Raw genomic sequence first — 19,620 nt, 5'->3', positions numbered from 1 at the left:
TGGCTAACTCCTCTCCAGGTGAGGAGAAGTTCACTGGCACCATCTGCTTGCATGGCGGCTGGGTTTGGGAAGGATGGGCGAGCTGGTTAATCAGCACACCTGGAAGAATGCCAGTGGCGATGAGGAGCTGTGTGGGAGGGGGTGTGGGTGCTGTGCCTCTGGGGTGGTGCTGATGAGGGGGGGCAGGGTCTAGAAGAGGCAGCTGCAGGGAAGTTTTAGGGGAGGCGAGAGCAAAAAGGCGACGTGTGCACAAAAAAGAAGCAGCGCCACAGGCCAGCAATAATTCATGCCTCCTCTGTAACTCTGAAGTCCACCATTTTCTCTGAGCTCACTTCAAAAAGGAACACAGTGAAACCAGGATGAACACACAGAGCTGTGCTTAATTGGCACTTTCTATTTAAGGTACAATATTCACCTCACAATCATTCACCATTTTCATTCTTTCGGCACCATGTTACAGAAAATCTGTTAATATGAATGCGGGTATTATGTATGCATTTGAACCAGGGTTTCCGGTAGGAAAATTTGGTGCAGGACATTTGACAGGCAGCCTTTTCATTTGACATTTGAGATATTAACCAGACCCATATGCATTGGGTGCATAAATGACAGAAAATCACATTTAGATTGTTCTTATTAATCTTAACATGCAACTTGGGGATGCAACGGGCATGCGTCCTTCTTACCAAATTCCGATGCGCACTTTGAAGATGTTAAAATAACTGTCCACATTTACTTTTCCTCAGTCAACAAGACGAGTAACGAACAGCAAAATCACTAGCCTATGTCAATCTAATACCCCCATTGTAGAAAAGCTACCTATTCTATTGGTCAGCTTGTCATTCTGTGAAAGATAAATAAATAAATAATCTGTATGCTGTGCCGATAAATAAAAAAACTGGCACCAGCTAATTGTCCAGTAGAAAGAAAAAAAAATCCCATTGCAAAATAATGGTTTTTAGCCTATTAATTGATTCACATAGTCCATGTAAATAAATTTGGCTGGCCATTTTATTTATTGGCTTTTCATTATTATTATAATTTTTGACCAAAAGCTGGCTATTACCAACTAACAGAACCCCTGATTTGAACGAGTATAGACTGAACTGGAGGCCTTTTCTAAGAAAAGGTTCTTGTGTCTTTGTTGGTGCATCTTCTTTCTGAAGAAATACATTATTAACAACTGACCCCAATCCACAGTCATTAACATTTCTCCCTCATAGACAGAACAGACATTCTTCATCTGAGAGGCTATTCCCCCACACTGGATGAATACAAGCCAAAAAGTAAGCCAACGAACAGGCCAATAGGTTTCACTTACACAGCCTTGCAAGCCAAAACAGGGTTTGGGCAGGGATCAGCATACATAATGGACAGTTTCAGCTGTATTCCAAAAGGTTTCGGAAGAATTGTGAAAATATACTGAACAAAAATATAAAAACGCAACATGTAGAGAGTTGGTCCCATGTTTCATGAGCTGGGGGGGAAAAAATCCCTGAAATTTTCCGTACGCAGAAAAAGCTGATTTCACTCAAATTTTGTGCACATTTGTTGACATCCCTGTTAGTGAACATTTCCCCTTTGCCAAGATAATCCATCCACCTGACAGGTGTGGCATATCAAGAAGCTGATTAAACAGCATGATCATTACGCAGGTGCACCTTTTGCTGGGGACAATAAAAGGCCACTTTAAAATGTGTAGTTGTGTCACACAACGCCACAGCTGTCTCAAGTTTTGAGGGAGTGTGCAATTGGCATACTGACTGCAGGAATGTCCACCGGAGCTGTTGCCAGAGAATTTAATGTTCATTACTCTAACATAAACTGCATCCAATGTAATTTTAGAGAATTTGGCAGTACATTCAAGCGGCCTCACAACCACAGACCACGTGTAACCACGCCAGCCTAGAACCTCCACATCCGGTTTCGTAACCTGCTGAGGAGTATTTCAGTCTGTAATAAAGCCCTTTTGTGGTGAGTGGGCCTGGCTGCCAAGTGAGTGGGCCTGGCTGCCAAGTGGGTGGGACTATGCACTCCAAGGTCCACCCATGGCTGCACTCCTGCCCAGTCCATAGATTAGGGTCTAATGATTTTTCTCTCTCGATTGAACGATTTCCTTATATAAACTGTAACTCAGTAAAATTGTTGCATGTTGCGTTTATATTTTTGTTCAGTCTAGTTCTCATTCAGTGTAGAAGCATCAAAAGATATCATAGAACTTGTTTTTCAAATCTAAGGATTGTGTACTTGCAGACCTCTTAAGCTTCTTTACAGTGCATTCTTAATCAAGGTCACTTATCTAGCCTTGTGCATTTTGGGGACAAAAAACGACAGGGGGCCATATCACAAGAACAAAGGACGACAGACACCTTGGTGGAGAAAAGCAGGGAAAAACAGAAAAGCTGAGCGTTTATTATTTCGAGTCTCGTTTTTTTCTGAATGCTCAAGCTGTTACAACACCGCGCCAGGCGAGGCATGAGCATGAGGAGGTTAAATCAGTTCACCACCAGAATGAAGAGGACTTTCTTAAATCGTTCATTCCCACTGCACTGCTGACTGTGGAACACTCAACATTCACGTCAAACCCTCCTCACCTTCCCACAGCGGGACACCTATCGATTCAGTCACAGCATTCCTGATGGCTGTGATGAGTGGGTGTGGGGCTGCAATATAAAGGTGTGTGTGTGTGCATCATTGAGGATCCAACTACTGCAGAGAAACTCAGCAGAGGAGATGAAAGCTCTCTTTACTAGACACCTCGGAGAACAAATTCTGCAATAAATGTTCCATATACAGACCTGCCAACCTTGAAGAATCTGTATGAGTACCACTTCAGAGCTGCAGCGGCATTCGCGGACCACACGACGGCACGTGACACCACACCGATCAAATTATAGGCAAATGCTCATTTTTTTTTACCCAATAATGGTTTTGGTAGAAGACTGGATCTGTAGGTATAATATGCTATAGACCAGGGTGCCCCAACTGGTGGCCCGTGGGTGGTTTTATTTGGCCCCCCCAAGTTCTCGTAGAAAAATTCAATTTTTAACGACAAAAAAAAGCACTTGCTGGACATAAGATCAGAAAAACAGCAGAAAATGATCTCCAAGTGATTTTAATTTAGGAAATCTGTTCAAGTATTCCGACACATAATAGAGAGACACGTTATCATATACAAACGTAAACAATGTTAGAAAAAATAGTGTTTTAGTCAAATATTATATCTGTTTGGGATTCTTCCGGTCAATTTACATTCTACAAATTTGTATTTATGTTCCGGCCCCCCGTCTGAAACTAGTTGATGATCCCTGCTATAGACGGTTATGGGTGTTTTTCAGTAACTAACTAGAAATAACTTTAAATGTAAAATCAGGGTACTCCCCATGACTTTCTGACACGGTGGTACTGATGTAGGCCAGGTCAGGTAGGGGGGAGGTAGTTGAAGCATTTAGCATGTTTGAAAAACCTGTAACTGCAATTTCCCGACATCTCAAGTCTTACATTATATCAAACAATGTAGCCAACATAGGCCTGAATTAATTTTGAGGCGGTCTCAATGACTCCTTCACATTGTCCTAAGTTAAAATATGGGTAATGATAATTATAATAGGTGTCTTTATGTGGATAGTCTTGTGAAAATGTTTTTTATTTTACCTTTATTTAATCAGGGAGGCTAGTTGAGAACAAGTTCTCATTTGCAACTGCGACCTGGCCAAGATAAAGCGTAGCAATTGGACACATACAACACAGAGCTACACATGGAATAAACAAAACATAGTCAATAATACAGTAGAACAAAAGAAAACAAAAAGTCTATATACAGTGAGTGCAAATGAGGTAAGATAAGTGAGTTAAGGAAATAAATAGGCCATGGTGGCGAAGTAATTACAATATAGCAATTAAACACTGGAATGGTAGATGTACAGAAGATGAATGTGCAAGTAGAGATACTGGGGTGCAAAGGAGATAAATAAATAAATACTGTATGGGGATGAGGTAGGTAGATGGGCTGTATACAGATGGGCTATGAACAGGTGCAGTGATCTGTGAGCTGCTCTGACAGCTGGTGCTTAAAGCTAGTGAGGGAGATTTTTGCATTTCGTTCCAGTCATGGGCAGCAGAGAACTGGAAGGAAATACGACCAAAGGAGGAATTGGCTTTGGGGGTGACCAGTGAGATATACCTGCTGGAGTGTGTGCTACGAGTGGGTGCTGCTATGGTGACCAGTGAGCTGAGATAAGGCGGGGCTTTACCTAGCAGAGACTTGTTGATAACCTGTAGCCAGTGGGTTTGGCGACGCGAAAGAAGCGAGGGCCAACCAACGAGAGTGTACAGGTTCCAATGGTGTGTAGTGTATGGAGCTTCGGAGACAAAACGGATGGCACTGTGATAGACTGCATCCAATTTATTGAGTAGAGTGTTGGAGGCTATTTTATAGATGACATCACCGAAGTCGAGGGTCGGTAGGATGGTCAGTTTTACGAGGGTATGATTGGCAGCATGAGTAGGAGGAGAAGGATGCTTTGTTGCGATATAGGAAGCCAATTCTAGATTTAATTTAGGATTGGAGATGTTTAATGTGAGTCTGGAAGGAGAGTTTACAGTCTAACCAGACACCTAGGTATTTGTAGTTGTCCACGTACTCTAAGTCAGAGCCGTACAGAGTAGTGATGCTGGACAGGTGAGCAGGTGCGGGCAGTGATCGGTTGAAGAGCATGCATTTCGTTTTCCCTGTGTTTAAGAGGAGTTGGAGGCCACGGAAGGAGAGTTGTATGGCATTGAAGCTCATCTGGAGGTTAGTTAACACAGTGTCCAAAGAGGGGCCAGAAGTATACAGAATGGTGTCGTCTGCATAGAGGTGTACCAGAGAATCACCAGCAGCAAGAGCAACATCATTGATGTATACAGAGAAGAGAGTCGGCCTGAGAATGGAACCATGTGGCACCCCCATAGAGACAGCCAGAGGTCCGGACAACAGGCCCTCCGATTTGACACACTGAACTCTGTCAGAGAAGTAGTTGGTAAACCAGATTGCATAGCGGAAAAGGTACGGTGGGATTCGAAATGGTCAGTAATCTGTTAACTTGGCTTTCGAAGACCTTAGAAAGACAGGGTAGGATAGATATAGATCTGTAGCAGTTTGGGTCTAGAGTGTCACCCCCTTTGAAGAGGGGGATGACCGCGGCAGCTTTCCAATCTTTGGGAATTTCAGACGATACGAAAGATAGGTTTAACAGGCTAGTAATAGGAGTTGCAACTATTTCAGCAGATCATTTTAGAAAGAGAGGGTCCAGATTATTGAAATTCTCAATTATAGTGGATTTATCGGTGGTGACAGTGTTTCCTAGCCTCAGAGCAGTGGGCAGCTGGGAGGAGGTGATCTTATTCTCCATGGACTTTACAGTGTCCCAGAACTTTTTTTGAGTTTGTTCTACAGGATGCAAATTTCTGTTTGAAAAAGCTAGCCTTAGCTTTCCTAACTGCCTGTGTATATTTGTTCCTAACTTCCCTGAAAAGTTGCATATCACGGGGGCTATTCGATGCTAATGCAGAACGCCACAGGATGTTTTTGTGCTGGTCAAGGGCAGACAGGTCTGGAGTGAACCAAGGACTATATCTATTCCTAGTTCTACATTTTTTTAATGGGGCGTGCTTATTTAAGAGACGTTTAAACCAGGTGATGTCATCGCATATGTAGGAGGTGGAACAACATGGTTCGTTAAGGCATATTGAGCAGGGCTAGAAGCTCTACAGTGAAATAAGACAGTAATCACGAACCAGGACAGTAATGGACGAGGCATATTGATATTAGAGTGAGGCATGCATATCCAAGTGAACATATGGATCCAGTGAGTGGTTGGGCTGACTGGGAACATGGCGATTCAGACAGTTATCAGGCCGATGCTAACACGCTAACAGTTAGTAGGCCGGGACTAAACAAGCTAGCAGTTAGCAGACCGGGTTAGCAAGCAAGCAGTTAGCAGGGGCTAGCAGTTAGGAGACCGGGGCTAGCAAGTTAGCCTTTGGGGGACATCGCGATGGGGGTAAGTCTGTTTTTAAAGCTCTAGGTAGCTAGCAGGTTAGCAGAATGGGCTTTCAGCGGGCATGGCACCTGAGGGGCCTGTTGGAATCCTCGGGCAGATTATGTCGTTATTCCAGTCGTAGAGGATCGGCGGGGTTCCGTGCCCCGTACCGGCAGTAGAAGGGGTCCGGATATTGTAGCCCAGGAGTGAGCCGGGAGATAGTTCTTGCAGGGGTTAGCCCCAGGCTAGTTGGTGCTAGCTCCAGGACGGAAACGTTAGGAAAAGTTAGCAAGGAGTAGTCAACCCTGGTTGCGGTTAGCTAGCTGTGATGATCTAGATGAAAAGGTTCAGAGTTTGTGGTAGGAATTCGGGGATATGGAGAGAAAAATAGGTCCGGTATGCTCTGGTTTGAAACGCGTTGTACGAACTGGCGATAGCTGGTCGCTAGTTAGCTAGCTAGCTTCAGTTGAGGTATTCAAGTCTGGAGGTAAATAGAAACACTTAAATTTAAAATAAAAAAAACACAAATCCACACCACATTGGGTGAGGCGGGTTGCAGGAGAGTATTTTGAAGTTGAGGTTTAGGAAAAATATTAAAAAGAATGTGAAGAAAAATATATACACACATGGGACGAGACAAGACAAGGACAAAGACGTCTGACTGCTACGCCATCTTGGATATCTAAAATGTGAACTGGCTTCTCAGTTTTGTTTGGGGAAAGATTCTGAATCATTCAATTACCGGATGCAATGTAGCAGTCTGCTGTATTTGGAATATAAAACTGAATTAGGCCTAAATATATGAGCTTGTTTCAGATCTCCATACCTGATCTAGTCCATCAAATATTCCTTCTCAGATAGGTCTACAATTAATTTAATATGCCTTGTTGTCATTGGTGAACTGACTAGGCTATTATCAGATCATTAGCAGCCTTCTGTTGACATACAGTAATATAAGGAGGACAGATCAAATACTGATTAATTAAGTCTAACATAACTTTCTGTGAAGGACGGTATTAGCGGAAAAGCTCTCACTTCTATCCACGCACAGCGCACACTGAACTACCGCAACACTCTACGCTTCCTTGTCAATGTGCTCGCAGATATCAAAGCATGTGCCGCCTGCTAAATAGGGTACACATACACACACGTTCAGGAGCAGAGATGTTGTTGGTCAAGCTATTTAACGAGTGGGGAAAAAATGCAAGAACCGGCAGAACCACCCTGCACATATTAGAGCAAGTGCACATAAAAGCAGGGCAGTAAAGCTTAATAAAAAATACAAATAAAAAAACTTGCCTCAACTTAGCAAAGTAGCAAGATTGATACCGTACCAGCGTAAATGAACCTCAAATTGCGTGCATGGTACACAAAATGCATACAGGTTAGCAGGTCTGCATGATATACTGTAGTATGTTTTTCTTTCTAAATCATTTTCTAGATGAGAAAAGAGGAAAAGGAGGGTCTAGGAACCAACACTCACCCTCGCCAGGCTGACCCCGCCAGGGACCTTGTAGGGGACGTACTTCCTGTAGATGTGACCCACCCTGGAGCACGGGATGTCCTCCATACGCCCGCCACACATCCACACCTGTGGAGAGACAGCGAGAGAGGGCGGACAAGGTAGAAGGAGAGAGGTTTAACACAGCCAGCTGTGTGGGGGTCGGGGCATCACTGCAGTGTTAGTGGGTGTGTCTCCTGTGTCAGTGTGTGCCTGTGGTGTGCAGCTGTAAACAGTATGAGGACATGAGAGGCTGACAGGTACTAGGACAGCAGGGAGGGAGAAAGAGAGTGGTTCCAGAGGGAGGGATGGAGGAATTAGAGAAAGACCAATATGGATTTTTGGGGTCAAGGAGGCTGATGGCCAATATTTTAGGGCGATATTCAATATCATAATATTTAAAAAACCATACATTTGACTTAGTTTTTTAAATACCAATCTAAGTACATAACATAATGTTAATACTTTTATTTGAATTGTAATTCTCTTGATAAACTGGGTAAATTAAGATGGCATTGGTCTACAAACAATACAGGTGAAAGAATATTCAATAGGAGTGTGTGTATGGATTGAGTGATTGAGCTTGTTTAGGCCGATCAGTGGAGTCTATGGTGCTACAGACGACAATCTGTTTTCCTTCCATTTGGGACTTACATTAGCCTAATGATCAACAACATTTGCATAGAAGCATCACTTCAGGATGTCACGCCTGTATGGAAGGACATATAGGCACTGCTGTTTGAGAATATAAAACAACATATTTTCAATTCAAATAGCTCCTACGTAACATGATTTGTGATCGGGAAAAAGTATATTTTTCCAGCTGTCAGGACGCACCCCTAAACATCTCAGTTGCCAGGACGAAATTCGAAACAACTCAATTGGCTAGTTTAGTCATTTGCCAAGAAATGGGCGGGTTGTAACTTGATCCCACTGCTACGATTGGATAGAGAGGCTGTAACTCAGCTCCCTTTTTTACACATCTCCCTTCATCGCTCATATCACTTGGTGCCGTTTACTGTTACTATGAGAACTAGCTCAACGGCGATGACATTTGCTACCAAGCCATAAATGTGCATAATATCTAACAATGAGAGGGAGGGTAGGAAAAATTTGTTGGACAAAGCCTATGGGAAAATGTTGTTTTTGTCGAAAAAAAAAGTAAGGTCTGTGTTAAACACAGGTTTAAGAGATCTTACACGTTTTGCTCTATGAGATAATCTTCATCCGCCAACATCTCTGTGAATTTAAAAACATTTATGTAATCCAAAAAAGCAAAGGCTTTATAATTCATAAATGTCTTGTTAAATTGACTGATATGTCATAGAACAAAACGTATAAGATTTTCTAAGCCTGTTTTAACCTCAGACCCAATTTTCAACGGTTATCCCAAAACCCTATTCTTTCCCCATAGCAATGGCTGAATGAAACCCAGGTAACTAATGAATTTATGTTTTTTAGGATTACAAGCAGGCAAGCTTCATGGCCAACATTTATTTAGGCATTTTAAAACAGTTTCTCCTTTCCCTATTACGACAATCATCTAATCCGACTTGCAACCGTGAATTTACAGATACGATAGCAGTTGGTCAGATCAGCACACCAGTAAATAGATAACATTACATCGCAAGTCAGATTGCTCGTTCCCGAACATGATGCATGTGCAGAATGATAACCAGCTTATGTTAGCTAGCTATGTTGGTTATTAGCTCCTATCTGATATCTCAGCACCATGGCATAGTAGCTAATATAGCTAGCAAACTAACACCGCAGATGAACGGATTATTTATCGTAATCTTCGCTAAAAGGTAACATAGCTATCTGCTTAGCTAGCTTGCTTATTGCATGCATGTTCGGACATGTCAACATAAGCTTTATTTATTAGTGAATTAACTAAACTAATATTTGCAACAGGAGTTTGATTTTGGTCACTGTGCCAATTCATCCTTTTCGTAATACTGCACGTGTCTGTTGGAGAATGAGCTAGTTTGCTGCTGCTGATTTTCCCACCAAGACATTCCTTGGCATTGTTCAGTGCTCATGGCTCAGGCGATGAGTGGCGGCTGGCATAGTAGCAGCTTTGTTGTGTAGAGGGACTATCGGCTAAGCCGATAGAAGGGCCGACAGCCGATAGACTAGAAAAGTCCAATATCAGACTGATATATTGTCTCGGACGATTATCGGTTGTTCTCTAAGAGGGATGACGGATAAAGGTAGCAGGGAGGCACAATAGCTATACAGTGACATCACTACACAGAGAACAAGACTATTATAAATGCCTCATGGGCCTCTTTGGACAGACATATGACTAAGAAGGAAGGAAAAACCTGACTATAGAAGACAGCATGATGCTAAAGGCAGGCCTGAAATGTCACCGTGTGAATGTGACATACTTCAGGTTGACTCTTCTGGGTTAGGTGAAAGCTTTGAGCCATGGGCCAAAACAAGTCTACTGTGAACTTTGTGCTGCAGGCCTGAAAGGGACAAGAGGTTGTCGAAGGCACCATCACGTGGAAACTCCTCATTCTGATTTGTAATCCTCCATTTGTGTGTGCCTCAAAAGTATTCTCACTTAAAAAAACTCAAGGATCCGCCCCTTTAATTTTTTTGTTGTTGTTGTTGCCTAAAATGACATACCCAAATGTAACTAACTGCCTGTAGCTCAGGACCTGAAGCAAGGATATGCATATTATTGATACCATTTGAAATGAAACACTTTAAAGTTTGTGGAAATGTGAAATTAATGTAGGAGAATATAACACATTAGATCTGGTCAAATATATTGCAAAGAAAAAAACATGCGTTTTTTTTGTACCATCAACTTTGAAAGGTCATAATGTATTATTCCAGCCCAGGCACAATTTAGATTTTGGCCACTAGATGTCAGTAGTGTATGTGCAAAGTTTAAGATGATGAACCATTGCATATCTGTTCAAGATGTTGTATCAAGACTGCCCAAATCTGCCTAATTGGTTTATTAACGAAGAAAGAAAGAAAATGGAGGACAAAAGACAAGGGTAGAGAAAGAGAAACACAGAAAGGAAGAGGGCATAACAGAGTAAAAGCGAGGGGAAGAGCAAGAAAGGGAGGAAATACTTTGTGTAGTTTTTGCTGACTAAGGTTCCTTGTTAGATGGGCTACTGCCAGATGAATGTTTAATGGCGTCTGGGGCTGGGCAGGTGAGTCCTGGTGTTCACGGAGAAGGCCAACAGAGCATTAAATATACATCACAACTTGTAGAGGCATGGAAGGAGGCACGTACTCATGCAAGTGTACACTTGCACACACACATCACACAGATGTCACACACAGTAGAGGCTCTGGAGGCCAGGCTGAGGAGGGGATACGCCTACTGACTGACCCTGGAATGAGGTCACTAGTACGACTGTGGAGCTGTGATTAACCCACAACGGGACATTTTGGCAGAGCGGCAATGAGTTAGAGATGATGCCAAAATACTCTGCATCTTCTGCAATTACTCTGATACTTTGAATCGCTCAAGGACATCAAATAAATAAAAAGGTTTTGAAATTAAGGTTGGGTAAGTAATCAATTACACTTTTTGTATGTCTCTGTCAGGTGGTAGGCTAATTAGACGGCAAGATGTGGCAGTATCCAGAGCCACATACTGGTGTTGGCATTATACTATATACACATTCTCTTTAACCACAGATCTGGGATCAGATTTGCGTACCCACAATTACAACCTTAAACATCAGGGGAATACAACATACAGTGTCTTCGGAAAGTATTCAGACCCCTTGACTTTTTCCACATTTTGTTACATTTCAGCCTTATTCTAAAATTGATTAAATCGTTTTTTTTGCCACTCAATTATAAACAACAACCCCATAATGACCAATCAAAAACAGGTTTAGAACAGGTATATTTTTAAAACCCTCAGAAATAGGTTTAAAACAGGTATATTAAAACAGAAAAACAGAAATATCATATTTCCATAAGTATTCAAACCCTTTACTCAGTACTTTGATGAAGCACCTTTGGCACCGACTACAGCCTCAAGTCTTCTTGGGTATGACGATACAAGCTTGGCACACCTGTATTTGGAGAGTTTGTCCCCTTCTCTGCAGAACCTCTCAAGCTCAGGTTGGATGGGGAGCGTTGCGTCGCTGCACAGCTGTTTTCAGGTCTCTCAGAGATGTTTGATCGGGTTCAAGTCCGGGCTCTGGCTGGACCCCTCAAGGACCTTTAGAGACTTGTCCCAAAGCCACTCATGCGTTGTCTTGGCTGTATGCTTAGGGTCATTGTCCTGTTGGAAGGTGAACCGTCGCCGCAGTCTGAGGTCCTGAGAGCTATGGAGAAAGATCTCTATGTACTTTGCTCCGTTCATCTTTGCCTCGATCCTGACTAGTCTTCCTGCCCCTGCCGCTGAAAAACATCCTCACAGCATGATGCTGCCACCACCATGCTTCACTGTAGGGATGGTGCCAGGTTTCCTCCAAACGTGACGCTTGGCAATCAGGCCAAATAGTTTAATCATGGTTTCATCAGACCAGAAAGTCTTGTTTCTCATGGTCTGAGAGTCCTTTAGGTGCCTTTTGGCACACTCCAAGCGGGCTGTCATGTGCCTTTTACTGAGGAGTGCCTTCTACCATAAAGGCCTGATTGGTGGAGTGCTGCAGAGATGGTTTTCTTTCTGGAAGGCTCTCCCATCTCCACAAAGGAAGTCTAGAGCTCTGTCAGTGTGACCATCAGGTTCTTGGTGGTTCTAAACGTCTTCATTTAGGAAAGATGGAGGGCACTGTGTTCTTGGGGACTCTTCCCCAGATCTGTGACTCGACACAATCCTGGCTCGGAGCTCTACAGACAATTCATTTGACCTCATGGCTTGGTTTTTGCGGTGACATGCACTGTCAACTGTGGGACCTTTTACCTTTTATAGACAGAAGTGTGCCTTTCCAAATCGTGTCCAATCTATTGAATTTAATACAGGTGGACTCCAATCAAGTTGTAGAAATATCTCAAGGATGATCAATGGAAATAGGATGCACCTGAGCTCAATTGAGAGTCTCATAGCAAAGGGTCGGAATACTTATGTGAATAAGTATTTGTCATTATGGGGTATTGTGTGTCATTGGAAGGAGGATGCACCGGATCTCAATTTCGAGTCTCATAGTAAAGTGTCTGAATGCTTATGTAAATAAGATATTTCTGTTGTTTTTTTTGTTGAGAAAGTGGATCAAGAGTTCTAGCAGAGTGCTGCCAGTGGATTAGAGTGCAGAACTGCTGATCCCTCCACCTCTACTGATGACCTCTAAAACCCCTGTGATACAGAGCAGGGTGGGCAGCCGATAATACACAACCTATCACACACTACAGTCAATGATCTTTAATAAGGCACACCTCAATCTCTCTCTGCCCACATCGGGGCCTAACATACAGTGGGAAGAACAAGTATTTGATACACTGCCGATTTTGCAGGTTTTCCTACTTACAAAGCATGTAGAGGTCTGTAATTTTGATCATAGGTACACTTCAACTGTGAGAAATGGAATCTAAAACAAAAATCCAGAAAATCACATTGTATGATTTTTAAGTAATTAATTTGCATTTTATTGCATGACATAAGTATTTGATCACCTACCAACCAGTAAGAATTACGGCTCTCACAGACCTGTTAGTTTTTCTTTAAGAAGCCCTCCTGTTCTCCACTCATTACCTGTATTAACTGCACCTGTTTGAACTCGTTACCTGTCCACACACTCAATCAAACAGACTCCAACCTCTCCACAATGGCCAAGACCAGAGAGCTGTGTAAGGACATTGGGGATAAAATTGTAGACCTACACATGGCTGGAATGGGCTACAGGACAATAGGCAGGCAGCTTGGTGAGAAGGCAACAGCTGTTGGCGCAATTATTAGAAAATGGAAGAAGTTCAAGATGACGGTCAATCACCCTCGGTCTGGGGCTCCATGCAAGATCTCACCTCGTGGGGCATCAATGATCATGAGGAAGGTGAGGGATCAGCCCAGAAGTACACGGCAGGACCTGGTCAATGACCTAGAGAGCTGGGACCACAGTCTCAAAGAAAACCATTAGTAACACACTACGCCGTCATGGATTAAAATCCTGCAGCGCATGCAAGGTCCCCCTGCTCAAGCCAGCGCATGTCCAGGCCCATCTGAAGTTTGCCAATGGCCATCCCGAAACACACAGCCAGGGCAACTAAGGCTCTGTAAGAAGCATCTCAAGGTCCTGGAGTGGCCTAGCCAGTCTCCAAACATGAACCCAATAGAACATCTTTGGAGGGAGCTGAAAGTCCGTATTGCCCAGCGACAGCCCCGAAACCTGAAGGATCTGGAGAAGGTCTGTATGGAGGAGTGGGCCAAAATCCCTGCTGCAGTATGGACAAACCTGGTCAAGAACTACAGGAAACGTATGATCTCTAATTGCAAACAAAGATTTCTGTACCAAATATTAAGTTCTGCTTTTCTGATGTATCAAATACTTATGTCATGCAATAAAATGCTAAGTAATTACATAAAAATCATACAATGTGATTTTCTTGATTTTTGTTTTAGATTCTGTCTCTCACAGTTGAAGTGCAACTATGACAAAAATTACAGACTTCTACATGCTTTGTAAGTGGGAAAACCTGCAACATCTGCAGTGTATCAAATACTTGTTCTCCCCACTGTATATGTGTTCGTCAACTGAGGGGTGGGTTTTGCAAACATAAAATGCTATTCAGAGTTATTTTAATTTTGTGGTTACCTCACCCTTGTCTTTGGTTTTAGATAAAACAACCATACTTACAGTATCAGAAAAACACCTCAGGATTCCAATTAGCAACAGTAGATACAGTTGAAGTCAGAAGTTACATACACCTTAGCCAAATACATTTAAACTCAGTTTTTCACAATTCCTGACATTTAATCTTAGTAAAAAATCCCTGTTTTAGGTCAGTTGGGATCACCACTTAATTTTAAGAATGTGAAATGTCAGAATTATAGCAGAGAGAATGATTTATTACCAGCTTTTATTTCTTTCATCACATTCCCTGTGGGTCAGATGTTTACAAAAACTCAATTAGTATTTGGTAGCATTGCCTTTAAATTGTTTGTTTAACTTGGGTCAAATGTTTCGGAGAGCCTTCCACAAGCTTCCCACAATAATTTGGGTGGATTTTGGCCCATTCCTCCTGACAGAGCTGGTGTAACTGAGTCAGGTTTGCAGGCCTCCTTGCTCACACACGCCTTTTCAGTTCTGCCCAAAAATGTTCTATAGGATTGAGGCCAGAGCTTTGTGATGCCCACTCCAATACATTGACTTTGTTGTCCTTAAGCCATTTTGCCACAACTTTGTAAGTATGCTTAGGGTCATTGTCCATTTGGAAGACCCATTTGCGACCAAGCTTTAACTTCCTGACTGATGTCTAGAGATGTTGCTTCAATATATCCACATAATTTTCCTGCCACATGATGCCATCTATTTTGTGAAGTGCACCAGTCCCTCCTGCAGCAAAGCACCTCCACAAAATGATGCTGCAACCCCCGTGCTTCATGGTTGGGATGGTGTTCTTTGTCTGCAAGCATCCCCCTTTTTCCTCCAAACATAACAATGGTCATTATGGCCAAACAGTTCAAACAATTTGTTTCATCAGACCAGAGGACCTTTTTCCAAAAAGTACAATCTCTTTTATGGCGGTTTTGGTGCAGTGACTTCTTCTTTGCTGAGCGGCCTTTCAGGTTATGTCATTATAGGACTCGTTGTACTGTGGATATAGAGACTTTTGTACCTGTTTCCTCCAGCATCTTCACAAGATCATTTGCTGTTGTTCTGGGATTGATTTGCACTTTTCGACAGAGACAGAACGCATCTCTAGGAGACAGAACGCGTATCCTTCCTGAGCAGTATGACGGCTGCATGGTCCATGGTGTTTATACTTCCGTACTATTGTTTGTACAGATGAATCCGGTACCTTCAGACGTTTGGAAATTGTTCCCAAGGATGAACCAGACTTGTGGAGGTCTACAATTTGTTTTCTGAGGGCTTGGCTGATTTCTTTTGATTTTCCCATGTCAAGCAAAGAGGCACTGAGTTTGAAGGTAGGCCTTGAAATACATCCACAGGTACACCTCCAATTGACTCAAATGATGTCAATTAGCCTATCAGGAGCTTCTAAAGCCATGATATCATTTTCTGGAATTTTCGAATCTGTTTAAAGGCATAGTCAAGTTAGTGTATGTAAACTTCTGACCCACCGGAATTGTGATACAGTGAATTATAAGTGAAATGATCTGTCTGTAAACAATTGTTGGAAAAATGACTTGCGTCATGCACAAAGTAGACTTGCCAAAACTATAGTTTGTTAACAACAAATTTGTGGAGTGGTTGAAAAACTTGTTTTAATGACTCCAACCTAAGTGTATGTAAACTTCCGACTTCAACTGTACATAATTCAGAAGATCTAGCAAACAAAAACCCTGATGTAGCTTAGAAAGTTTCAAAATACAACTTACTAAGAAATTCACTGCCTGTGTTACCAAAGTATTATCTGATAGCAATGAACCGAATATTCTCTGGTCTTGGCCATGGTTTTATTATCCGCTTCTCTCTGAATTCCAACAGTTGAGAGAGACAGCATTACATTGGTAAAAGGCTCCAGAATTATCTAAATGAAGGGTCGCTACATTTTTGACTCCTATATCCAGACCAGGGCTGAGACCTGTCAAGGGCCCAGATGGCAAATCAACCTCTAATTTGATAAGAGGATGGGTTGATCTGCTCCCCAAACGTTATCTAGGTTTTCATGTTCTAATGCAGTATTTAGCCAAGCAGAGGAGTGCCACTTCAACTTTCTGCTGACTTTTACGAACACTGGCAGTATCAGTGAGCTGAATATAAGTGAGTCTGTAAGAGCCTTGTGGTTTTAAAACCACAATATAATTATTTTGATGAGCTTTCCAAAAAACTTTAGCTCCAAAGGGGAAAGGGAGGGCCGGAGTTGGGAGACAGTGGAGAGACTAGTGCTTTACATGCAGCGAGAGTCCGCATAATAAATGGATATCCTATGGAATAATTCATAGTGAGGCAGAACTCTAAAGCATAATCTAATATGGTTTCTGAGTATGATGGATGTAGGAGTTCTCCGAGCAGCAGAGCGGATTTGAACCAGAATGATTGAAACATGAGGTGAAATCTGAATACCAACTTCCACCATTGCCTTAAAGCTAGTTAGTTAATGGGTTTCTGATAAAAACTTGGCAGCGGTGGCTTCAGCTTGTTGATGGTGTGACGGTTCGTCAATCGGGGTGTGCAAACCTTTGTTCCATCCCAGCACTGACACACCTGACTCAGCGGTTAGCGCATTGGGCAAGCAACTGAAAGGTCACTGATTGGAATACCCGAGCCAACAAGGTGTAAAATGTGTCGATGTGCCCTTGAGCAAGGTACTTAACCCTAATACGCTCCAAGGGTGCTGTAGTACTATGGCTGACCCTGTAAAACAACATTTCACTGCACCTATCGGGCAAATTATTATCAGGCCCTTTATTATGAAGTGTTACAGTAGTACTGGGCTGGAACAAAAGCCTGAACCTCCTGTGTATCTCCAGAACTAAAGATCAAAGAACACTGCTGTAAGTCAATAAGGGCATCTTCCCAAAAACAACTTTGCCATCTTAGTGTCCATTGTCATTGTGGCATTTTACCTTGAAAGAGATTTCGTACTGCTCTCCTCCCCAGATCTCCAGTCCCGTGTCATATCCTCCCAACTCCCAGAACCACTTCCTGTCCACGGCAAAGAGTCCGCCAGCCATCACAGGAGACCTGATGGACAAAAAGGGGGGTGGGGTGTAAGACAACACCAATACATGTCACACTCATACCCCAACATGATGACATTGTCCCTCAATCAATCACTGGCTTCAGACCAGCCAAAATGACAGGAATATATTAATTATCATGAAGGATAAATCAAAAACATGTAAGTTAGTGTGGAAAGGTGACTGCTATGGCAGGCCTGCGGTTTATAACCATCTTTATAGACTGTTTGTGCGAGTTGAAAGCTTTATTACTCAACCAGACTCATCAATTTGGGAGTTAACTGCAGGCTTACCCGGGGGTTCTCTGAACACAGACACAATTAAACCATCAACGCCACGGCGGAACCTGACTGGCATAATAAGCACCATACTCAACTCATAATGTTAAACACATAATAAAATTCCATTTCCACTGTACAGTAGGATAGTTTCCCTCAAGTGGCGTTCAATGAAAATCAGGACATAGCCTGCATCGAGGATGTCTTCCCCACAGTGACTGTACGTACATATGCCAACCAGAAGCCAAGGATTACAGGCAACATTCGCACTGAGCTAAAGGGTAGAGCTGCCGCTTTCAAGGAGCAGGACTCTAACCCGGAAGCTTATAAGAAATCCCGCTATGCCCTGCGACGAACCATCAAACAGGCAAAGCGTCAATACAGGACTAAGATTGAATCGTACTACACCGGCTCCGACGAGCGTCGGATGTGGCAGGGTTTGCAAACTACTACAGACTACAAAGGGAAGCACAGCCAAGAGCTGCCTAGTGACACAAGCCTACCAGACGAGCTAAATAACTTCTATGCTCGCTTAGGTAAATCACACTGAAACACGCATGAGAGCATCAGCTGTTCCAGATAACCGTGTGATTAAGCTCTCCGCAGCCGATGTGAGGAAGACCTTTAAACAGGTCAATATTCACAAGGCACTGGGGCAGACGGATTACCAGGACGTGTACTCTGAGCATGCGCTGACCATCCGGAAAGTGTCTTCACTGACATTTTCAACTTCTCCCTATCTGAGTCTGTAAACCCAACATGTTTCAATCAGACCACCCTAGTCCCTGTGCCCAAGAACACTAAGGTAACCTGCCTAAATGACTACCGAGCCGTAGCACTCATATCTGTAGCCATGAAATGCATTGAAAGGTTGGTCATGGCTCACAACACCATTATCCCAGAAACCCTAGATCCACTCCAATTTGTATACCGCGCCAACAGATCCACAGATGATGCGATCTCAAATTGCACTCCACACTGCCCTTTCACACCTGGACAAAAGGAACACCTATGTGAGAATGCTATTCATTGACTCAGCGTTCAATACCATAGCTTAGTGATGGAGCTTTGAAGGTACTAAGGATCCTGGGACTAAAACACCTCCCTCTGCAACTGGATCCTGGACTTCCTGATGGACCGCCCCCAGGTGGTAAGGGTAGGTAACAACACATCTGCCATGCTGATCCTCAACACTGGGGCCCCTTAGGGGTGAATGCCCAGTCCCCTCCTGTAACCTCTGTTCACTCATGACTGCACGGCCAGGCACGACTCCAACATCATCATTAAGTTTGCTGATGACACAACAGTGATCACTGACAACGATGAGACAACCTATAGGGAGGAGGTCAGAGACCTGACCGTGTTGTGCCAGGACAACATCCTCTCCCTCAATGTGATTAAGACAAACGAGATGATTGTGGACTAAAGGAAAAGGAGTACCAAGCAAGCCCCTATTCTCATTGACAGGGCTGTAGTGGAGCAGGTTGAGAGTTTCCTTGGCGTCCATATCACCAACAAACTAACATGGTCCAAGCACACCACACCAAGACAGTTGTGAAGAGGGCACAACAAAACGTATTCCCCCTCGGGAGACTGAAAAGATTTGGCATGGGTCCAAAGACTCAAGCCACCCTAGTCATAGACTGTTCTCTCTGCTACAGCACGGCAAGTGGTACCGGAGCTCCAAGTCTAGGTCCAAGAGGCTTCTAAACAGCTTCTACCCACAAGCCATAAGACTCCTGAACTGCTAATCAAAAGGCTACCCAGACTATTTGCACCCCCCACGCTGCTGCTCTGTTATTATCTATGCATAGTCACTTTAATAACTCTACCTACATGTACATATTACCTCAATTACCTCAACACCGGTGCCCCCTCACATTGACTCTGTACCGGTACCCCTTGTATATAGCCTCGCTATTGTTATTTACTGATGCTCTTGAATTATTTGTTATTTTCATCTCTTTTTGGGGGGGGGGATTTTCTTAAAACTGCATTGTTGGTTATGGGCTTGTAAGTAAGCATTTT

General features: G+C 43.1%; 1 protein-coding gene across 2 annotated transcripts in view; it reads right to left on the bottom strand.

Annotated features, from left to right (window-relative positions):
• Nucleotides 1-19,620, bottom strand: part of LOC118390062 (polypeptide N-acetylgalactosaminyltransferase 10-like) — a 99,307-nt gene that overhangs the window by 6,930 nt on the left and 72,757 nt on the right. For both annotated transcript variants that reach the window (XM_035780233.2, XM_035780234.2), the window contains 2 exons: nt 17,201-17,318; nt 7,507-7,614 (listed from right to left, as the gene is read on the bottom strand). In XM_035780233.2, the coding sequence (XP_035636126.1) occupies nt 7,507-7,614; nt 17,201-17,318 (226 nt within the window). The remainder of the gene's footprint in view (nt 1-7,506; nt 7,615-17,200; nt 17,319-19,620) is intronic.

This window comes from Oncorhynchus keta, chromosome 11, assembly GCF_023373465.1.
Source record: "Oncorhynchus keta strain PuntledgeMale-10-30-2019 chromosome 11, Oket_V2, whole genome shotgun sequence".
NCBI classification, from domain to species: Eukaryota; Metazoa; Chordata; class Actinopteri; order Salmoniformes; family Salmonidae; genus Oncorhynchus; species Oncorhynchus keta.
This window is presented reverse-complemented; position numbering and strand designations above follow the sequence as displayed.